Source organism: Carcharhinus amblyrhynchos, chromosome 26 (genome assembly GCF_965287045.1).
Source record: "Carcharhinus amblyrhynchos chromosome 26, sCarAmb.v2.hapA, whole genome shotgun sequence".
NCBI classification, from domain to species: domain Eukaryota; kingdom Metazoa; phylum Chordata; class Chondrichthyes; order Carcharhiniformes; family Carcharhinidae; genus Carcharhinus; species Carcharhinus amblyrhynchos.
Window position 1 is genome coordinate 19,613,601 of NC_137349.1, and position 22,925 is coordinate 19,636,525.

The following is a 22,925-nucleotide window of genomic DNA, read 5'->3' on the forward strand; positions in this document are numbered from 1 at the left end:
CTCCTTCCGGTCGACCACTGCCGCTGTTAATAAAGTTATTGAAAAGACTCACTTCCGGCGGGCCGACCTCCTTCCGGTTGGTGAGGCCGCGCGCCGAGTGAGGAGACGATTTGGGCTCCCGGCGGTTTGGAGCAGCTTGGGGCTCCTGGTGGCAAGCGGCTGTTGGCCGGGGCTTGGTGAGTCGGGTTCGGGGCGGAATGATCATTCTGAGCACCCCCCCCCTCCCCGATCGCTCCCGGTTGTTAATGGGGCCGCTGTCAGATGTGGAGCTGCCTGAGGCCTGGGATCCAGGGGGCAATTGGAGCAATAAAGCCTGTGGCAACAATTGGGGCAACTGATGCGCGGGAGCTTAAGGAGTTAAAGTGCCAGATACTGGGCCTAGCAAGGATGCAAATGTGGACAGCTCCTCAGATCTACTCCATTTTCATTGAATCCCTACAGTGCAGATGGAGGCCATTTGGGTTTGAGTTTGGCTGACTCCTTGTGTGACCCAAGAGTGCGTCGTCCAGACGTGATTGTTTAACACTGGGATGAGGAGAGTTTTCCTCGCTCAAAGCATTCTGATTTTCTTCAAAAGGCGGGGAATTACAGGCCGGTTAGTTTAACGTCTGTGGTAGGTAAAATGTTAGAATCCGTCATTAAGGAGGAAATTGCGAGGCATCTTGAAGGGAATTGCTTGATAGGGCAGACGCAACACGGTTTCATTAAAGGGAAGTCGTGTCTGACAAATTTACTGGAGTTCTATGAGGGTGTGTCTAGGGCGGTGGATAGAGGAGAGTCGGTGGATGTGGTCTTTCTGGATTTTCAGAAGGCGTTTGATAAGGTACCTCACAAGAGGTTACTGCAGAAGGTCAGAGGACATGGAGTTGGGGGTAGGGTGTTAGCGTGGATAGAGGATTGGTTGTCAAATAGGAGGCAGAGAGTGGGGGTCAATGGGTGCTATTCGGATTGGCGGTTGGTGACTAGTGGGGTGCCCCAGGGGTCGGTGCTGGGGCCTCAGCTATTTACCATTTATATAGATGATCTGGAGGAGGGAACCGAGTGTAGGGTGTCGAAATTTGCTGATGACACCAAGATTGGGGGAAAGGCAAATTGTGCGGAGGGTGTGGAGAGTCTGCAGAAGGATCTAGATAGGCTGGGCGAATGGGCCAGGAAATGGCAAATGGAATTTAATGTTGGCAAGTGTGAGGTGGTCCACTTTGGTAGGAAGAATGGTAGGAAGGACTATTACTTACGTGGCGAAAAACTGCAGCAGGCGACGGTGCAGAGGGACCTCGGGGTCCTTGTGCATGAGTCGCAAAAACCCAGCCTGCAAGTGCAGCAGGTGGTCAGGAAGGCGAATGGGATGCTGGCCTTCATAGCGAGGGGGATTGAATATAAAAGTAGGGAGGTCTTGCTGCAGCTGTATAGGGCATTGGTGAGGCCGCAGCTGGAGTACTGTGTGCAGTTTTGGGCGCCGCACCTGCGCAAGGATATTTTGGCCCTGGAGGGAGTGCAGAGGAGGTTTACTAGGCTGATACCGGAGTTGAGGGGGTTGAGCTATGAGGAGAGGCTGAATAAACTAGGCTTGTACTCGTTAGAGTTTAGAAGAATGAGGGGAGATCTCATTGAGACGTATAAGATGATGAATGGGATGGATAGGATAGAGGTGGAAAGACTCTTCCCGCTCAAAAAAGACAGTAGGACTAGGGGGCACAGCCTCAAGATAAAGGGGGGGCGGTTCAGAACGGAGTTGAGGAGGAACTTCTTCACTCAAAGGGTGGTGAATCTCTGGAATTCTCTGCCCGTTGAAGTGGTGGAGGCTGCCTCGCTAAATATTTTTAAGAAGCGGGTTGATGGGTTTTTGATAAGAGAGGGGATTAAGGGTTATGGGGAGAGGGCGGGAAAGTGGAACTGAGCCACGACAGATCAGCCATGATCTTATTGAATGGCGGGGCAGGCTCGAAGGGCCAGATGGCCTACTCCTGCTCCTATTTCTTATGTTCTTATGTTCTCCAGAGTGTTGTACACGAAACGTTATTTTTAGTATATGCCAGGTTGAGGGTGATGGATTTGTGGAGTCGAGGTATATGGGGAATGGGTGAGAAAATGGAGTTAAGGCAGAAGTTCGGCTATGATGGAGCAAGCTCCACGGGCTGCATAGTCTACCTGTGCTCCAGTATTCATTTGCAAGCAGGTGGGAAACGTTTATGCTGTATATTTACATGAACGATATAGACAGGAGTGCTTCTATGAGAGATGTTTCCAAACACACTTGCCTGGGGAGACGATCTCCTGTATTTGTGGCAATGAATGCTGCTTCAGCTCCTACTGCATTTGATGTGATTAACTGCATCACTCTTCATGATTGCCTCTGCTCTATTTTCCAGTTCCATGAGAATGCCCTTCCCTGGATCGATACCCAAGCACAATTGTTTCTCATCTTGTCCTATACCTTCTGTGTTCTCTGAAGTTTATTTTCCTAACATACATGTTGCACATAAGCAGCATCGAGCCATAGATGGTGGTACAGCCTGCATACTTATGCAAACAATGCTAAGCACTTGCTTACCTGCCATTTTCTGTGATTCTGTACTACCTCCATTTATCTGATGTGAATGAGTCAGAATTTCCTTTTGCAATGACTTTTTGGAATGTTTTGAGCCTTTGTTAAAATTTCCATGTACCCTCACCACTGGCTCCATCTCTCACTTCAATTGCTCACTAAGGCTTCACTGTAAGCAACCTCAGGTTGATGCTTGAGCATTTGGCGTTCTCTCCTATGGTATCACTTTGGGTCAGTGGTAGCGTTTGTCTCTATAAGTCAGAAAGAGTGAATTTAAGCCCCACTCCAGTAGCTGAGCACACATTCTGTGTCAACCTTTAAGCATATTATTGAAAAACTGCTATATTATCAGAGTTATCCTTTGGATGAACCGTTAAACTGAGACCTGTTCAGCAGAACTACAGCTTACATTTAAAGTGGTCACTCAACTTGATATTGCTGAAGGTGGCGTGGGGTGGGGTGTTGCTGAAGGTGGGGTGGGGGGGCAGTGGCGGCGGCATGCTGTTGAAGCTTTTCAGCTTACACTTATCAGGATAGATGTTCGGCATTTTTACATCTTTCCTGATGAGTACAAAATGAAAAGCTTCAACAGCATGTCCTTTTTCCAGTAATACACGTGCTTATGTTTAGTGCCTTTACCAGAATGAAATACATTGAGGCACTTATAATATTGAGCCACAAAAAAAATTAGGTTAGCTGTTGAGATGTGGGTTTTAACCCTGTTCCAAAGACAGAAAGCAAGGTATTTGCTCTGAATGGTTTATTCCTGTTCATGAAGCTCAGTTCTCCCAACAATATACATGCCAGATTTAAGATAGTATTGTTTCAGTAAGTTGAAACCTCAGATTTTCAAGTTGAAGTCATTGAGACTGCACTGAGCTACTATTTTAAAAAAAAACTATAGTGGACCTCACAATCCACTGCGCAGGGCAATGCTGACATTGAGTGTATCTCAAAATAAAGTTTATTTATTAGTCACAAGTGGGCTTACATTAACATTGCATTGAAGTTTCTATGAAAATTCCCTAGTCGTCACACTCCGGCACCTGTTCAGGTACACTGAGGGAGAATTTAGCATGGCCAATGCACCGAGCCAGCACATCTTTTGGACTGTGGGAGGGAACCGGAGGAAACCCATGCAGACACGGGGAGAATATGCAAACTCCACACAGACAGTGACCCAAGCCTGGAATTGAACCCAGGTTCCTGGCATTGTGAGGCAGCAGTGCTAACCACTGTGCCGCCTGTAAGCACAATATGACCAGATCATGGCATTGTTTTTTTTATGATGGTTTACAAACATTTCCTATAAAGATGCCTTTTTATGATGCAAATGATAAGTTGCTGTGCAGAAAGCAAGGCATTTTGAACTAATATGTGCATTTTTGTTTTTAAATTATTTTAGATTTTGTGTTGAGATACGGTTCTTCAAGTAACTATGGATTTTCAACATCGACCTGGAGGGAAAACAGGGAGTGGAGGAGTTGCTTCCTCTTCTGAAAGCAATCGCGATCGAAGAGAACGGCTGAGACAGTTAGCTTTGGAAACCATTGACATAAATAAGGTTAAGTTCTCATCTTTGCATTTTGAATAGATACGTTCCTCGTAATGTTTCACTGTTCAGCATTGTAATTGTTTTCTTTCTTATTTTGTAGGATCCCTATTTTATGAAAAATCATTTGGGTTCTTATGAATGTAAACTTTGCTTAACACTTCACAACAATGAGGTGAGTTTGAAATACTCTGGGTGATTCAGTTTTGTCATAAAAGTGTAAAATGTGCGCTGTAAGAGGGAATTTTATTTTGTTTTCAGATGGCAGAATGAGGCAGTACCGACTTTTATTTTTATTGCCAGTTGCCAGGTATGTCCAAAAACATTGTGAAAAAAAAACTGCAAAAAGTCCTTGCAGTCTTCTGCTCTTTCCCATGCCCCTCTTTGTACCCTGAGATGTGGCAAACACTTTGTGCACATTGGAAAAATGAAAGGCTCAGTGAATCCTGGGCCCTTAAGGTGCCAGGCTGGAACGCAACGAATTGAATTACCTGATGCTCAAATACTCATGAACATTGTGTAATTATTTTTGTGCTGTTGTCTATCTGGCATTATATTTTATTTGCTTAGAAATGTTAGTGATGATTTTAGTTCAATAAAGCAGTCCATTGGAACTCCATACATCACCTTAAACATTAACTTTCTCCAGTGTTGTCATACTGTGGCAACTATGTGTACCATCTGTGAGATGCACTGCAGCAACTATCCAAAGCTGCTTTCACAGCTCCATTCAAACCTGCAACCTCTACTACCTAGAAGGTAGCCATCTAAGATGCCGTGTTCCGGTCACAGCCTCATCCAGAGGCATGGGTTCGAATCCAACTGATTTGATTTGATTTATTATAGTCACGTGTATTAGCATACAATGAAAAGTATTGTTTCTCATATGCTAGATAGTTAAAGCATACCGTTCATAGAGAAGGAAACGAGAGAGTGCAGAAGTATTGTTACATTCATAACTAGGGTGTAGAGAAAGATCAGCTTAATGCAGGGTAGGTCCATTCAAAAGTCAGATGGCAGCAGGGAAGAAGCTGTTCTTGAGTCGGTTGGTACGTGACCTCAGACTTTTGTATCTTTTTCCCATTGGAACAGAGAATATCCGGGGTGGGTGGGGTTCTTAATTATGCTGGCTGCTTTGCCGAAGCAGCAGGAAGTGTAGATAAGGTCAGTGGATGGGAGGCTGGTTTGCGTGATGGATTGCGCTACATTCACAACCTGAAGTTCATTATCAATACAGACAGTCATTCAGTCTATTCATTAACAGCATTTAAAATTGGGGATTGTTGGTGAATGTTTTAAATTTGATTTGAATTTGTTTCTACAGGGGAGTTATTTGGCGCACACACAAGGGAAAAAGCATCAGACTAATCTGTAAGTGTAAGATTATGCTTGGTATGAAAAATGTGGTTTTGTAGATATTCTGTGCTCAAGCTTTTGAGCTACTTCAAAAACAGTACACTAGCCTCATTACAGCAACATAAAATTGTAGAAGATGCAGCTCAGTGAGAGTTGCTTATTATACAGCGGCCATTAATGTGCATCGCAGCATTTAGTGTCCTTAAATGCTGCTGTAATGATGAATGGAATCTTCCATTCTGTGATGAAGAGTTTTAATGTGAATTGTGTGTGTGGGTGGAAAAATCTTGTTTTATTTTGTTATCTAACTCCCAGAACACCTTGTGAGGAAACTTCAGAGAGGTGTATATCATAGATACAAAACTAGATGTGTAAACGCAAGTGCAGATGTCAGACACGTGAAATATCTTTGTTAGGGAAACATGTTTCTTTTCTTGCTGTTACCTTCAGCCTCCAGCAAAGTCTTTCCAAATTATCCAGCAACCAATAAGATGAACTAAAAATTAATTCTTAAACTCCTATCAATGCTCTATTTGTAGTAACACCTTACACTGGAAAGTAATGATAAGAATTGAGCTTTGGGACTCATAGATATTCATCCTACTTGTCAGATAGTGCAACCTTCTGCATTGTTCTTCCTAATTGCTTTATTGATCATAGATCTGCTTAAGTAGCCTAGGGTGACTGTAGGTTTATTTTTCACAATGCCAGGTCACATCCTGTGACAACACAACGAACATCAAGAGCATTCTGTGTGAGGAATTGTACAGATGAGCCTGTATCTCAGGATATAACACACTGTGCTGCTGTGCTGACATCTATCATAATAGTTGCTTTATGGAAGGCTACAATGGCATACTGAGACTTTAAACTAGTACTTTGTCTACTGGTTACTTATTGGCAAGCAGTCGCTTTACAATCCGTTATGTAGAAGTATCTATTTTGATTTGATTTAGGACTGTCACATGCAATAGTATACAGTGAAAAATATTGTTTCTTGCGCGCTATACAGACAAAGCATACCATACGTAAAGAAGGAAACGAGAGAGCGCAGAATGTAGTGTTACAGTCATTGAGAAAGATAAACTTAAAAGTTAGGTAAGTCCATTCAAAAATCTGCTGGCAGTAGGGAAGAAACTGTTCTTGAGTTGGTTGCTACGTGTCCTCAGACTTTTGTATCTTTTTCCTGATGAAAGAAGGTGGAAGAGAGTATGCCCGAGGTGTGTGAAGTCCTTGATTAAGCTGGCTGCTCTTCTGAGGTAGCGGGAAGTGTAGATAGGTCAATGGATGAGAGACTAGTTTGCATGATTGACTGGGCTTCATTCACAACCCTTTGTAGTTTCTTGTGGTCTTGGATAGAGCAGCAGTCATACCAAGTTGTGATACAACCAGAAAGAATACTTTTTATGGTGCAGCTATAAAAGTTGGTGTGAGTCATAGCAAACATGCCAAATTGCCTTCGCCCCCTGAGGAAGAGGAGGCTTGGATGTGGGCGATCTGGACACCTAGAAACTTGAAGCTCTTGACCATTTCCATTTTGTCCCCATTGATGTAGACAGAGGCATGTTCCTCACAATGTTTCTTGACTATCTCCTTTGTTTTGATGACATTGAGGGAGAGATTATTGTCGTTGCACCAGTTCACCAGATTCTCTATCTCTTTCCTGTACTCCGTCTCATCATTGTTTGAGATCCGATACACTACGATGGTGTATATTTTGTCCAGCGTGGTCTTCATGCGCACGTGGCGTGGAATTTATGCCTTCACTAGCACCACGCTGAATATACCTGCACCAAACTGACGACAGCAGTTCATGAAGGCAGCTCACCACCATCTTAAAGACGGATGGACAACAAATACTGGCCTTGCCAATAATTCTCATGTCTCATGAAAGAATAAACTTTCTTTGTTGGATATACATTTTTTCATCAGTTCAGGATCCAGCTGTATAGTTTATTTTTCAATGGACTAAGATAGCCGAGGTAATGTCGGACACGTTTTCTTAGCAAGCTCTATACCTTTCAAATGTAAATCATTTAACTTTTCATTGGGAAGATACTTAAACAGGCCTCCCAATAATCATTCAATTCATAGGTACTCCAAAACTCATTTTTCTTAAAATGGCTAATCTGAGAGATCAGGTGGTACAGTTCATTGGTGGGTAAATGTATTTTTTTCCTGGAATACCGAAGCAGAGAGGTACACTCAATTCCTAATGAACTTCCAGTTCAAGCAGATACTCGAGAGAGAGGTGCAAATAAAAATTTAATGTGATGATGTGCCAATTAGGGAACACATGAGCATCAGTTATAGGATGTTTGTAAATGCACCGTGATAGGTCACGAGTCTACAGTTTTAGGAACTGTCAACAGTTCTGAAGAGAATGGACCTCGACCTGAGCAGTGCCTGGACAGTAAATATTGAAACTTCTTACCAACTAATTCTTTTTCTGTTTTGAATATAGAGCAAGGCGAGCAGCAAAAGAGGCAAAGGAAGCACCAGCACAGCCTGCCCCAGAGAAGGTTAAAGTGGAGGTGAAAAAATTTGTAAAAATTGGCCGGCCAGGATATAAAGGTATTTTTCAAACCTCGACTTGTGTCATAGTGAGCTGGTGTAGCAATTGGTTGTTACGTTGACAAAAATGTGGTAGGCTTTAATGTCAGTTAATTATAACCATTGGGTAAAAGCAAATTACTGCGGTTGCTGGAATCTGAAACCAAAAGAGAAAATACTGGAAAATCTCAGCTGGTCTGGCAGCATCTGTAAGGAGAGAAATGAGCTGACGCTTCGAGTCCGAATGAGTCCTTGTCAAAGCCTGTTTTGACAAAGGGTCATCTGGACTCCAAGCGTCAGCTCTTTCTGTCCTTACAGATGCTCAATCTTCTTCTTTATATGCTCTGTCTGAGGCCGGAACTCTCCATTCACCTGACGAAGGGGCTAACCCCGAAAGCTTGTGAGTATATTATCAAATAAATAGGTTGGACTAAAACCTGGTGTTGTCAGACTTTTTACTGTGCTTACAGATGCTGCCAGACCCACTGAAATTTTCCAGCATTTTCTCTTTTAATTGTAACCATTCCCAGGTTTAGGAAGTTGAATTGTGGAAAATGACTTTTGAAATTTTTAGTAGTTAACATAAATGTCAGTGTGAAACTTTTAAAAAAAATAGAGCCTGTCATTTAAAATTTAATAATGTGCAAGTTGGAAACATGGGAAAGCAAACCAGACTGACTCTCTCTATTTAAATTATGCCTCCTGCTGGTTGATCAAAGCTAGAGGAAGGCATTTACTGAAAAATTGCCATTTTCACCACCTGCAGAAACCCTGTGCAAACACTATCGTCTGTGAATGCAATTACTTCTGGTAAATTCAGAAAATTGGAACTTATCACTGATATCTTATGTTTTACGCAAACAAGGCACAACAGTTGAAGTTCATAGAAAAGATTACAACATAAATTGTCTCATTGTTTATCCCAGCAAGTGGAAAAGAGAGTGGCTGTGCTCTGCTTTCAAGGAGGATTTTATTGCAAATTAACTGCATCAAGATTTTAACCATTCTTTTTGTAGTGACCAAACAGAGGGATGCAGAAGTGGGACAACAAAGTCTTCTCTTTCAGGTAATGAATAGTTCTGCTGTCTGCATGTTGGTTTTAATTGGCCCTATTCTGAATTATTTTTTCCTTTTCAGTCAATTTTCTACCCTCCATCTCAAGTGCATTAATGCCTGGGCGGAGTACAGTAGAATGGACACTAGTTGCCCTTTGTCTGGTGCCTTGTGTAAGTGGCCATTATTTATATATTAACTGGCTAGTCGATCTAGTAGGCTATCCCAAGCATCCCCAATCTTGCCCACTTATTTCCGGCATAGTCGCTGAGTACTAATGTGAAGCAGAAATCCTCTCCCTCGGGCTCCAAAGTTAGTTGTACCACCAAATATCAGCTTACTCAAACAGAGCCTTTCCAATTCTGTTTGACTCATTTAGCTCGCTGTCTTGCACATCTCTTACAAAACACAGATTGAAATTTTAGTTCATCTGTGCTTAATAAACCAACTGTTGTGGTTTGAATTTTACTTTGGTGTCAAAATGTAAATAACACAAAGTATTTGGACAACCTTTTACAGTGTTGGGTTTTAACAATAGATGTTTTCTTGGGTACCACATGACAGCCACTGCTTTGTTTCCCCCATGAAGCAGCTTTTATCGTCCCATTTCTCAGTAAATGTAATGAGACTCTGGTGTCAAATAAGGAACCTTTGTCATGTACTCCGGATTACTGGAATATGTGATGTGCCGCCAAGTGATTTCCTTGTTTCCGGTAGGTAGAAGAAATGTTTCGGATTGTGGCTCCAGCTGTAAAGCATGAGACACATTTATTCAACATTAGCAGGTAATTGAATGGTGTTCAAAACAAACAATATTTTTGTGGTTATGATAAGCTTGACCCATCTTCTCTGTCATAAGCAGTTTCTCCTGTATAGACTCTTGAAATGTGGTCAGGATGCTATCTCCTAGAGTGGGACCTCTCGCTCGCCATTTAGCCCTGATAATCCCATATTTGTAATATTTGTTGTATTGTCATCCAACATGTCCATTCCAAACTTCCTTGAGGCTATCTCCAAACAAAAGTACCTTAATTTCATAGCTAACTCAGACTTTCGACCCCGCAAGATACTTGGTGGTGAATGTAATGGAAAGTCACATAGATTAATCCTAAACACTTTGAATGGTCTGATGCAGGCAACCATTCAAAATTTGCAGTAGCAGTTGATCCCCACATATCTAGAGTGTGCAACTCTGGAACCTACAGAAGTAGGTCGCAGCAACCCACTTTAACTTTTTGCCTGCTATGACTGATTTAGAAGAATCCACTAAATAATCAATTGTGAATGGAAATGTTTTCCACCCATACCTGTTGGTGGAGCAATGATGCTAATCTTAAGCACTTCTCAGGTTAATAGCATTTTTCATTTTAAATTTTATATGATAGTTTATGCTATCGTATATATTGTTTAGTGGTTTACTCTAAAAAAAATCAATTTTATTTCTTAGATTGATTATCCTGAAATTGCAGAAAGTGTGATTCCACGCCATCGGTTTATGTCTGCATACGAACAGCGAATTGAACCACCCGACAGACGTTGGCAGTACCTGTTGTTTGCGGCAGAGCCATATGAAACCATTTCTTTCAAGGTATTGTACTCCCATGGACTGGTGGGCAGCCTAGAAAGATTAATTCTTTGTTTGCTGTGAGGGCAAAACGCGAAAAAGTAATTTACCAAAATTACGTGCTATTTCTGATCATTCAAAGTTATTTTCTCACACTGAATTATTTAATGATTTGATTAACTTCAGTAAGACACAAATTAACTCATTGTATAATTCAATTTTTAAGTGAATTTTGAACCAAGAAGAGTAGACCACAGCTCCACTAATTCAGCTGAGTTGGCTGGACAGCTGGTTTGTGATGCAAAGCGATGCCAACAATGTGGGTTCAACTCCCGTTATTCATGAAGGTCCCGCCTTCTCAACCTTGCCCTCGTTTGAGGTGTGGTCCTCCTCAGGTTAAATCACCACCAGTTAGCCTTCCTGCTCAAAGGAGACAGCAGCCTATGGTCATCTGCGACTATGGGGACTTTATTTTTTAATTCACTTATCAGGAACAGAGTTCAATAAAGCTAATGTGAAACAAAATGTTGGCATTAACTTAAAGCGGTAGACTATTGAAACTGTGCAGACTAACAGTAATCAGGTGAACGTGTTATTATCCACTCACCTGATGAAGGAGCAGCCCATTGAAACTGTGCAGACTAACAGTAATCAGGTGAACGTGTTATTATCCACTCACCTGATGAAGGAGCAGCCCCGAGAGCTTGCGAATCCAGATAAACCTGTCGGACTTCAGGTGTTGTGAGACTTTTTACTGTGCTCACCCCATTCCCAACGTCGGTATCGCCACATGGTGCTATTATTGAAACGGTTACTTTGGGCTAGAAATTATGGTGATGATCACAGATGATGGCACAGGGGTTAGCACTGCTGTCCTCACTGCCAGAGGCTCGGGTTTGATTCCCGCTTGGGTCACTGTCTGTGTGGGTTTCCTCCGGGTGCTCTGGTTTCCTCCCACACTTCAAAGTTGTGTGAGTTAGATGCATTGACCATGCTAAATTCTGTCTCAGTGTACCCAAATGGGCGCTGGAGTATGGCGACCAGGGGATTTTCACAGTAATTTCATTGCAGTGTTAATGTAAGTCTACTTGTGACTAATAAATAAGCTTTACTTTAAAAGGGTCCAAATGAGGGGATGTGTTTTTTGTGTTGTTGATTGATGGAAAATTTTTGCAAAGTGGGAGGTGAGGGGAAAAACAAAATAATTAGCAAGTTCTGGAGAGGTGGACCAGATTTTGGAATAGTGCATGGGCCCAAGTCCTTGCATTTTTTTTTGCTGAAAAATGCTTTAAGTGTACATTGCACAAATTAAATGTGAATGTTTAATGTCAAGCTTTTATCAGATTGTTCTACTCCTCTACTGTGCAGATTTTGTTCAGATTTTTGAACAAAATGCATGGCAGGTTTAAATATCCATCATTGATTGACTGTTGTCAACAAACCAGATATCTTAATTCGTCCTTAATTGCATCTAGGTACCAAGTAGAGAAATTGATAAAGTTGAGGGGAAGTTTTGGACCCACTGGAATCGAGAAACAAAACAGGTATTGTCAAGCATTTTTTTAACAAGTATTGTCAATCCAGCACAAATGTGCTACGTCTGGATTCCTTGATGATGACTAACTCATGTGCAGCAAGTTTTGAGATGATAAAATCCATTAAAGTACCTGCAAGAGGTCACATGACAATATTGCGGAGCCCTCAATATCCACAAAAATAATTTTAGACAAAAACGGTCTTTTAGTCCCTTTAATTCTTCCAGAACACCCAATTCTAACACCTCTCAGTTAAACAAATCTAACTGTGTCTCATGAGTGAATCCAGCTCCCTGGTCTTGATATTTTTGGCAATCAATTGTTAGCCACCTTGTAAATAAAAAGTTTCTTCACCACCAGGATCCTGCAGCACTGACCTCTCTGAAAGTACTGTTGTCTGTCTCATTAATTATCTTGTATACTTCAGTAAAATGTTTTCTCAGTCTTTGAGGCTTAAAATCCCTGCCTTGTGTAGTATCCATTATAGCCTATTTCTCTAATACTAGAATCAACTATGCTGACTTCTGAATCATTTGAACAGCCTGAGTGATAGTCCCCATTATTTTAGGGCCAGATTTCTGTGGAGTACTTCAGGTACAGTGGGATCAGAGCACTGCATGTCTGTATAAGTAGTGGGAATTTTAACTAAATTGAGCATCTTAAAATGAAAATACTGCAGACCCTGGAATCTGAAACAAGAACAAAGGATGCTGGAAAATGTCAGTCGGTCTGGCAGCATCTGTCAGGAGGGAAAATAGCATTAATATTTCAAGTCCTCTTGGCTCTTCATCAGAACTGAAGAACAGGAGAATGTGTGAGATATTTAAGTGCAGCTGTGTGAAATTTCAACAAAAGGCAGCAACTTTAAGAACAAAAGACAGATGGCCTGGTATGGGAGGGTGAAGTGGGGGGAGGGAGCGTTGAGGCAATACATGTATGGGATATTTTAAAAAGGAGTTTAAGCTGCAGGGGAAAGGTCACAATCTAAAGCTGCCAAACTCAACGTTGGGCACATTGCAATCTTTGGGACTCATTTGGAACGTGAGATGCTGCTCCTCCAGTTTGCACTCTCTCTTGTCAGTTCTGATGAAGAGCCAAAAAGACTTGAAATGTTAACTCTGCTTTCTCTCCTTACAGATACTGCCAGATCTGTTAAGTTTTCCAGCATCCTCTGTTGTTGTAATTGAGCATCTTCTTTGCTTTGTTTATTGTCAGCTCATATTCATTTATAGAATCCCTGCAGTGTGCAGAAGGCGGCCATTTGGTCCATCAAGTCTGCACTGACTTTCTGACAGCATTCCAGCCATGCCCCAACCCTACAGCCCCACGTATTTATCCTACTAATCTACATATCCCAGGACACTAAGGCGCAATCAGCATGGCCAATCAACCTAACCCACACATCTTTGGACTGTGGGAGGAAACCCACGCAGTCATGGGAAAACCCAAGTTCGGAATTGAATTGGGTCCCTGGCGCTGTGAGGCACAGTGCTAATCATTGTGCAGCGTTGTTCGATATGCTGAACGTTGTTGGCTACGGTGGGTCTCTTTCAGCTTCTGTCACAGTTTTGTCTAAATCTGTCTAGAACATGTAAGCTCATTTTCAAGTACCGGAATTCTATTTGAATGTTTAAAAACTGTTGCAGTTTTAGTCACGCTAACAGCATACAGCCTTCTGCAGTTCTGAATTGTTAGTGGCAGCTCCAAGTGCAGATTTGACTATATAGAATTATTACATCACAAAGGGAATTCAGCCTGCCAAATCCAGGCCATCTCTCCGCAAGATTCATTTATTTGGTTCCATTCCCCTAGCCCTGAAATCTGTTTTGCTCAGGTGGTTATCCAATTCCCTTTTGAAAGCCACAATTGAATCTGCTTCCACCATACTCCTCAAGCTGCCCATTCCAGATTGTAACCACTTGCTGCCAATCACAGCTAGTTGTGTTCTCTGATTTTTCACCTTTTCGCCAACAAGAACAGTTTTTTTCTCTCTTCTGTCGAGCCTGTCTCATGATGTTGTCTCTGTCAAACCTGCTGTCAATCTTTTCTCCTGTAAGGAGAACAACCTGACCTCTTCCACTGTCCTTGTAACTCGTTCCTGATCTAATTATTGTAAATATTTTCTGCACCTTCTCTAAAGTCTTCACATCCTTCCTAAAGTACAGAATTCAATACCACACTTTAGATGAGGCTATTTCATGAAAGTTCATCATAGCTTCCTTGTTCTAGTATGCTCTGCATCTGTTTATAAAATCTCAAATCCTTTATGCCTTTTAAGCCATATTCTCAACCTGCCCTGCCCCTTCAGCAATTTCTGCTCAATTACCCACAGGTCTCTCAGCTCCTTCTAGCTCTTTAGAATTTGGCCCTTTTGTTTATATTGCCTCTCCTCAATCTTCCTGCCAAAATGTAATATTGCATACGTTTGTGCATTACATTTAATCTGCCACATGCTCACACATTCCATCAGTCTGTCTGTATCCTCTCTAAGGCTATCGTTAATGTCCTCACAGATGACTGCAGTCCCACCTTTTGCAATTGTATCTTGCATGCTCAAGTTAATAATACCTATCAGGAAAAGCAGTGGTCCTAGCCATGATGACCAGTGGCCCTGATGAACTGTACACATCCCTCCAGTCCGAAAGACAGCCATTCGTCTCTCCTGTCTGTATCCTGGCACTTGTCATTTCTGGGCTGCCGTATGTCATGCTGTGAGATAACCTAATGGGGCCAGGAAATTACTTTAGCCAAAATTTAAACATTTAAAGGACTTGGTGGCAAGTGGTAGAATAGACGAACAAAAATCATTTCATGATTATAAAGGCCATTTCAGCTCTGCCAATCCAGAAAGACTGCTTAAAAAATGATGGATAAAATGGGAGGGGGGAATATAGACGCTTAAGTAGCGGAAGCAAATAACAGTAACTTTCAAAACAAAATTCCATAATTATTTAACGGATGAATATGCACAGCAATGGGGAAAGTGCAGGGGAGTGAGACCAATTGGATAACTTTATCAAAGAGCTAGTACAGACAAGCTGGGCCAAATGACAATGCCCTGTGCTAAATGATTCTGCAGTGCTAGGCAGATCATTGGTAAAGTATTGCACATTGAAAATTTAAAGCAACAGGATGCACATTGAGGATATATTTTATCTATTGAGGCTTATGTGTGGTAGCTCATGGGATGTAACAGTGAGGAATTCAGCAAGATCGACTCCACTGGATCTTTTATCAGCTTTGTGCTGCATGTCTATTTCCAGTTGAAATGCACAGGAGTTTTTGCTGTAATATTAATAGTAATGCCATCTTGGGGAACATCCAAATTTTCAACACAGTACTTGTCGCTTCCAAAAATTGCTATGGGAAATAAATTTGAAAGATGTTGCCTTTACATTTTCAAAATTATTATGTCCACAGATTTTTCTGATCACTTTGAAAAGCTATTTTCAGGATCTGTGTATGAAGTTAGTGTCAGAATGTGTTTGACTCTTTGTTTTTTCCTCCTAGTTTTTCCTTCAGTTTCATTTTAAGATGGAAAAACCAGTGCAACCACAGAGCTTGCCTATTGGACCACCTGGAATAAAGAACAGGCCACCACCGCCGCCGCTCATGAATGGCATACCACCAAGGGCTCCCATGCCGCCAGATGCTATGCCACCTCCACGACCAGCAGGCATGCCCATGCCGCCAATGCCTCCAGGTGGTCCAGTGCCTCCTGGTCCACCACAGCTTCCGCCGGCCCCTCAAGGCCCTCCTCCAGCTCCTCAGGGACTTCCCCCGGCTCCGCAGGGTCCTCCTCCGGCTCCGCAGGGTCCCCCTCCGGCTCCGCAGGGTCTCCCTCCGGCTCCGCAGGGTCTCCCTCCGGCTCCGCAGGGTCTCCCTCCGGCTCCGCAGGGTCTCCCTCCGGCTCCTCAGGGGCTCCCTCCGGCTCCTCAGGGGCTCCCTCCAGCTCCTCAGGGGCTCCCTCCGACTCCTCAGGGGCTCCCTCCGGCTCCTCAGGGGCTCCCTCCCACTCCGCAAGGGCTTCCTCCGGCGCCGCAGGGGCTTCCTCCGGCACCGCAGGGTCCTCCGCCGACTCCACAGGGTCCTCCTCCAGCTCCACAAGGTCCTCCGCCTGCTCCGGTCCCACCAATGATTAGGCCTCCACTGCCCAGTGATTCTGCACCAGTATCAGCACCACCTACACCTCTTCCACCACCAGGTGTTCCTCCTCCTCCTACCAACTGACCTTGATGTCTATAAAGAATTTTGTGTTTTGACATAATACGATTTTTGTAGAGTAACCTTTAATTTGTTATTTTGATGGAGTCCTGTTTCTGTCAAATGTATAGTACCTTGCAATACTTCATCTTTCATTAAAGACATTTTCCAATACTTTTAATGGTGGGCTTCTTTTCTACCTTAATGTTGCATTCTAATGGTTCAACTATTCCCTAAAGTGTTCACTGAATGTCTCATCTTTATTGCTCAGTCAGAATATTGTATTTGAAAAGGAATCAAGGTAACAGGAGTTCAAGAGTCTTTCCTACATGCACCAGAAACCTAGACCATAAATAAAGATCTGTGCAGGAAGATAGTGGTGTAGGGGCTTTTGAAATGTGGACCAAGATGTATGCTAAAAATTCCATACAAGATAAATGAAGAAGTATTGAAGTAGCAAAGAGTGCAAATAACTCTTAAAAAGTGAAATCCAAAAAAGGAACATGTCACTATTTTGGCCATTTGATCAGAACTGAAAAACTACAGAGGGCAACTCTTCTAGAGGACAAAGCAGTGGGCAGCAGAAAGACCAGTCTTAGGTATACTTAGGTATGGTTGGATGATGGATATGTCTCAGTGTTGCAAATCAGCTACAATGGATGTGTGAGGATAGTGCAAGACAGATGAATGCAGCTGACCTGGCAGGATTAGCCGCACGGTGGCATAGTGGTTAGCACTGTTGCCTCAAAGTGTCAAAGACGTGGGTTCAGTTCCCAGCTTGGGTCCCTGTGCGGAGTGTGCACTTTCGCCCTGTGTCTGCTTGCGTTTCCTTCCGCAATCCACAAGATATGCTGGTGAGGTGCATTGACCATGCAAGATTCTACCTCAGTGTATCCAAACAGGCACCAGAGTGTGGGGACTAGCGTATTTTCACAGTAACATCATTGTAGTGTTAATGTAAGCCTACTTGAGACACTAATAAATAAACTTTTTAAAAATTGTCATTTAGTAATCATGCTCTAACTTAAGGTGAATCAATTTAAAGCTAATGTAGAATTGTACTGCAGATGTTCTATATACATTTACAATTGCTACATTTCCAGAGTTCATATTCCTTAAACTGGTAAATTTAGGTTAAGTGGCCTTATTGTTTTAAAAAAAGGACTGGATTCCATATGGATTTGGGACAGCAGCAGCAGCTCAGTAATACATCAAAGCTTAATTTTTGTGGGGAGGGGATACAGCATGTTGGCAAACATTTTTTAATTTTTGTACTTAAGATGTTTTATAAATTTGACATTTGCACCTTTAATTGCATGTGCCAAAAGTTAAACTGAATGCTTAAGTTGCAATTAAAATTTTAATTTTTAAGAAGTATTGTCATTTTGTGACAAAATTGCGTTCTGTATCCTTCCATTAAATCTATGTTGCCCCTGCAATTCACTTTGGTAAGGTACTGCTCAGATAATACTGTGGGTTCTGATAGCTCTTTCCCCATGTTATCTTGGGGAGCTTGAGCTCTTTGTTCTCACTAGCAGTAGTAACTTTAGTTTGGGGTGGTTTTATGTACCTAGATATTGGATTACGGTGGATGGTGCTGAAAGATATCTGACTGTATGATCTTTTGACTGTTTTCAGTATTTGTTGTTTCTTTTGTCATTTTTGGGGTGGCACGGTGGCACAATGGTTAGCACTGCTTCCTCAGAGTGCCAGGGACCAGGTTCAATTCTGGCCTTGGGTCATTGTCAGTGTGAAGTTTGCACATTCTCCCTGTGTCTGTGTGGGTTTCCTTCTGGTGCTCCGGTTTCCTCCCATAGTCCAAAGATATGCGGGTTAGCATGGATTGACCATGCTAAGTTGCCCCTTAGTGTCAGGGAGAACTAGCTAAGGTAAATGCATGGGGTTTGGCAATAGGGCCTGTGGCCAGTGCAGACTCGAAGGGCTGAATGGCCTGCTTCTGCTTTGTAGGATTTGATGATTTTTGAACTGATTTTTATGTTTTAAATCTGCATGTAAAAGGCTCGGGAAAAAATATGGCCAGCTGATTCTTTTTTTGAATTGGAACATCCTATCTCGTGAGGGAACAGAAGGAACACTCCAGACTGATGCTGAATCAATGCTCTTTCTGAAACTGTTCCGGGGGTAGTATCAATTTGGGTCAGTGAAACACAAAAACATTGAGCATCACAAACTCCCAAGATGTTAATCAACACCTGATTTGTAAAGAATGTAAACAGTAGCCCCTTATTTGGAAAATGATTTTGAGGAAACCATTTTGTTTGCTTTTAAAATCAAGTTTTTTGAGAGATGGTTCCACTAAAAGCCTTTAAACTATTTGTAAGTCAATAAGCAGCCAAGGTGGTTAACACAATACCTTAAAGGTGAGAGATTCCACCTAGGGAAGGATTTTCAACATGTTCTAGTTGAAGTACACCTGAGAACCAACCTCTGAAATTCCACTGCAAGAAACCTCAGCCTACTGAGAATTAGTGTTTTACTAATTCCTTGCTTATCTCCAAAGCATCAAGACCTTTCAAGAAGTTAGGTATATCCACAGTGCTATTGGGAAGAGTGTTCCACGTTTTTGAACCACTGAAGAAATAGCAAGATGGGGAGAATTTGCAGATAGTGTTTTTCATGTGTCTTCTGCTCTTGTCTTTTGAGGTGGTACCAGATACAGGTTTGGAAGGTGCTGTTGAAGGATCCTTGGTGAATTGCTGCAGTACATCTTGTAGATCATAAGACCATAAGACATAAGGGCAGAATTAGGCCACTCAACCCACTGAGTCTGCTCTGCCATTCAATCATGGCTGATGTTTTTCTCATCCCCATTCTCCTGCCTTTTTGATGGTGCATAAATGATGTGTACTGCAGCCACTGTACGCTGCTGGTGAAATGACCGAACGTATAAGGTGGTAGATGGTTTGCCTCTCAAATGGGCCATTTTTTCTAGGATGATGTGAAGCTTTGCATGTTGCAGGAGTTGCATTCATTAAAAAAAGGCCTTGACCACAAGTTAGGTAATTGAATTTCTTATGGCACTGAAGCTTGAATAAAGAGGTAAGAATTGGACAGAATAAAAATTGAAGTAGCTTGGATAAAATAAAATTTGGAGAGTGGGAGGAAAGGGGAATTAATCAGGGTGCAGCTGTCTGGAGGAGATTTGAGGTGTGAATTAGTTTAGAAGCAGGGTAAACATATATTTACTTAAGTGAAGTGGGGAACAATAGAACATAGAATTTTAGTTGTTAAAACTGCAGAAGAGATGAGTTGAACACGGGGACATTTAGAACCTAGGCTTCCAGCGTATAAGGGGCAAGTCACTCAGATAGGAGAATAAAAGAGAAATACAGAGCATCAGTATCTGGGTTGCTCTGTACTGACAAGAGACAGGGGAGGAAAGAAAGAGGAGAAGCAGGATGAACAGCTAAGATCATTGTCATGCCTGGCTGGAAATGTCAGTTCTGAAAGCAAGTTTGTGTTAAAATCAGTTGATTTGAAAAGCTCACATATTTCATGTTGAAGCCAAGAAGCATGCTTCTTAAGTAAAGAAAAATAATGTGTGGTAAGTATTTGCATATTTAACCTGTCAAGATAAGCTTTATGGGGTAGTATTTTAAGTCAAGAAAGATTTCTCAGAGTTCAGGAATGTGGATAAATGGGAACAAAGTTAATTTCAAAATGTGTGTAGTTTTTATTGGAGATGGGTGCACCTTTGTTTTGTATTGTGGCCTTGTGTGCTTTTACCTGTTAATAAGTATTTTATTTAAGTGGTTACATCAAGACCAGACCTTGCGTATCTTTCTTTACATTGAGCCAAAATCGCAAAATGAACAATTAAGAACTGGTGTTCCAAGTTACCCTTCTGGATTTTGAGATACTGTCACATCTGTCATCAACGGAGTTCTTAACAAAATTGGAGGCTTGTCTGGGATTTGTGAAGCGTCATTCCTTGGGTGTAGGGAAATTTGTGGCTTTTAACAGTAACAAGAATGAGGAACGTGTTGCACCCGGTGAGATACCCTGTGATTTAAGATAAGGTGACTGCAACATGGTTCCAACAATAGCTAAGACTTGCTAAGGAATAGACAATATAACTTTGGGAAGTTTGAAAAGTGTGACCAAAGCTAAATTGATGGAATTGGCAGATAAGTTACAATTAGGGGAAGGAAATAAGAAAGCCGACGTACTTGAGAGTGTAGCAAAATATTTAGATGTGCAAGGGATGTTGGATAGATCAAAAAGTGAGGCAATTGAGTTGGTAAAGATTCAATTACAAAGTGAAATAGAAATGAAGAAATTGAAATATGGGAAAGAGAGGACAAACAAACAGCTTTTCAAAGAGAAATGGCAATTAGAAAATTTGAATTGGAAAGGAAGAAACAGAAAAGGAAAGAAAAGAAGAATTTCAGCTTAAAAGACTGATGATTAAAGCAGGGAATCAGAGTATTTGTATAGAACAACCTAGTCGGGGAGATGTTTGAGTTCATACAGGCACTTCCAAAATTTAATGACAGGGATGTGGAAGCATCTTTCAATTCACTTGAGAAGATAACAACACAAATGAAATGGTCACATGAAATTTGGATGCTGGTCTTCCAAACTAAATCAGTAGATAGGGCTCGTGAAGTATATGCATCTCTGCCAGAAGAGATATCAAGGTAGTATACTATAGTGAAGAAAGGTGTACAATGGCTATGATCCGAACATTGAGTCCTCATGCATTCGTACCAGAGATTTACAGACAAAAGTTTTGAAATGTAAGTAAGCTGTCTGGATGGACTTGTATTTTAAAGGATTAAACAGAGCAATTTTGACAGGTAGGTAAGAACATTAAAAATAGAAGGAACTTACCAGGCTATTGGCGAAATAATTATTTTGGAAGATTCATTAGCTGCAGTGAAAAGGACTCAGAATCCCTACAGCACAGAAGGAAGCCATTTGGCCCATTTAGTCTGCACCAACAACAACCCCTCCCAAACCCTATCCCCTTATTTGCCCTGCTAATCCCCTGACACTAAGGGACCCTTTTTTTAGCATAGCCAATCAACTTAATCTGCACAACTTTGGAATGTGGGAGGAAACTGGAGCACCCTGAGGAAACCCACACAGGCATGGGGAGAGCGTGCAACTCTGCACAGTCACCCAAGACCAGAATTGAACCTGGGTCCTGGCCCTGTGAGGCAGCAGTGCTATTCACTATGCCACTGGGCTGCACATGTGGAGGACAGAGGATTAAAACTTCAAGGCTGGATGCTGAGCTGAAATTAGTTCATAGGTCAAAGCCTTTATCTCGACACCCTTGTAGTTTTGGGAAGGTGAGAAAAAGCTTAGTCAACTAAGAGAAAGATTAGTCAAACGATCCAAAGTGTTTCCACCTCCGAATAGAAACAAAGGTTCTAAAATTACAAGGGACATGAGGAATGTTCAATGTTTTCATTGCGATAAACAGGGACATATAAAATCAGACCAGTTAGAATTGTAAATCTTAAGAAAATAAGTTGTAAATGAGAGTTTGGGGAACAAGAAAAACGGGTAGAAGAAACGGGTAGAAAAAACAGAGAAGAACAAACAAAAGGACTGAATGAAGGTTTAAGAATGTACACACAACTTGATCAGGGGCAGAACGAACAGTGAGTGGTTGATGTATTTAAAGATTTGGGTAGTATTCTCTGCTCTCATCCATGGTAACACCTTTGTGAGTGAGAGCAGGGAATTTGGCATTTCAGCTGAAACTCCATTGCTGTGGCACCGATCCGAGCCACGAATGTAGAGAGAAGATTTCAGCCTTTGTTTGTAAAGGGAAAGTCTCTTCGTGTTTACGGAATGGAATGAGTAAGGACATGAACATTTTAAGAGCTGTCAGCCAGACTGATAATAGCCTTTTCACTCGCTACCAACATTTCCCCACCTTGTATTGCCTTTCCGCTTTCTGACTTCTTAGATTGATGTCTTGTTTGACTCTCAGAGTCTCAAAGGCCTTTGTTATTGCTAAGACAACACCTTAACAGCTTAAATTTGTTTAGTATCTTTAGAGTAATGAAAAGATCCCAAGGCGCTTCAAAAGGGTGTTAAAAAACAAGTATAACACAGAGCCACAAAGGAGATATTAGGTCAGATAATCAGAAAGAAATCAACAGGCAGATTTTAAGAACTGCCTTAAAGAAAGAAAGTGAATTAGAGGGACAGTGAGATGTAGGAAAGAGCTTCAGATCTCGGGGATGGACAACTGAAAGTAATGGTGGAGTGATAAAGATTAGAAATGCATAAGAGACCAGATTTGGAGGAAACAGATACATGTGAGGTTTGTGAGGTTGGAGGGGATTACAGAGACTGGGAGCTTCAAGGTCATGGATGGAAGAATGAAAAATTTTAAATCAAGGCATTACTTAAACAGGTGCCAACTTAGACCAGCAAAAAGAGGGCGATGGAGAAACTTGTTGCAAGTTAAGAGAGCAGTAACAAAGTCTTGGGAAACTTTGGGGCAAATTCTGCCGTCCTGCTTGCCAGGGGAATAAGAGCGGGTGCGAGGTGGACAATGGAAAGATTCGTTGACCTCAGGTT

The 22,925-nt window shown here is 41.9% G+C and overlaps 1 protein-coding gene across 1 annotated transcript; it reads left to right on the plus strand.

Annotated features, from left to right (window-relative positions):
- Positions 1-66: 66 nt before the first annotated feature.
- Positions 67-16,535, plus strand: sf3a2 (splicing factor 3a, subunit 2). The gene is made up of 9 exons (XM_080212978.1): positions 67-176; positions 3,951-4,109; positions 4,201-4,272; positions 5,422-5,468; positions 7,918-8,027; positions 9,023-9,072; positions 10,507-10,647; positions 12,099-12,167; positions 15,669-16,535. Exons 2-9 carry the CDS (start codon positions 3,984-3,986, stop codon positions 16,386-16,388), a joined length of 1,335 nt encoding a protein of 444 aa, XP_080069104.1. The 5' UTR covers positions 67-176; positions 3,951-3,983; the 3' UTR covers positions 16,389-16,535.
- Positions 16,536-22,925: the final 6,390 nt, after the last annotated feature.

Bases quoted from the DNA above. Each gene is read 5' to 3' on its own strand.
- sf3a2 (XM_080212978.1), top strand. From the start codon at position 3,984: ATGGATTTTCAACATCGACCTGGAGGGAAAACAGGGAGTGGAGGAGTT. The intron at 4,110-4,200 runs GTTAAGTTCTCA...CTTATTTTGTAG, and splicing joins AAACCATTGACATAAATAAG to GATCCCTATTTTATGAAAAA. The intron at 9,073-10,506 runs GTAATGAATAGT...TTTATTTCTTAG, and splicing joins AACAAAGTCTTCTCTTTCAG to ATTGATTATCCTGAAATTGC.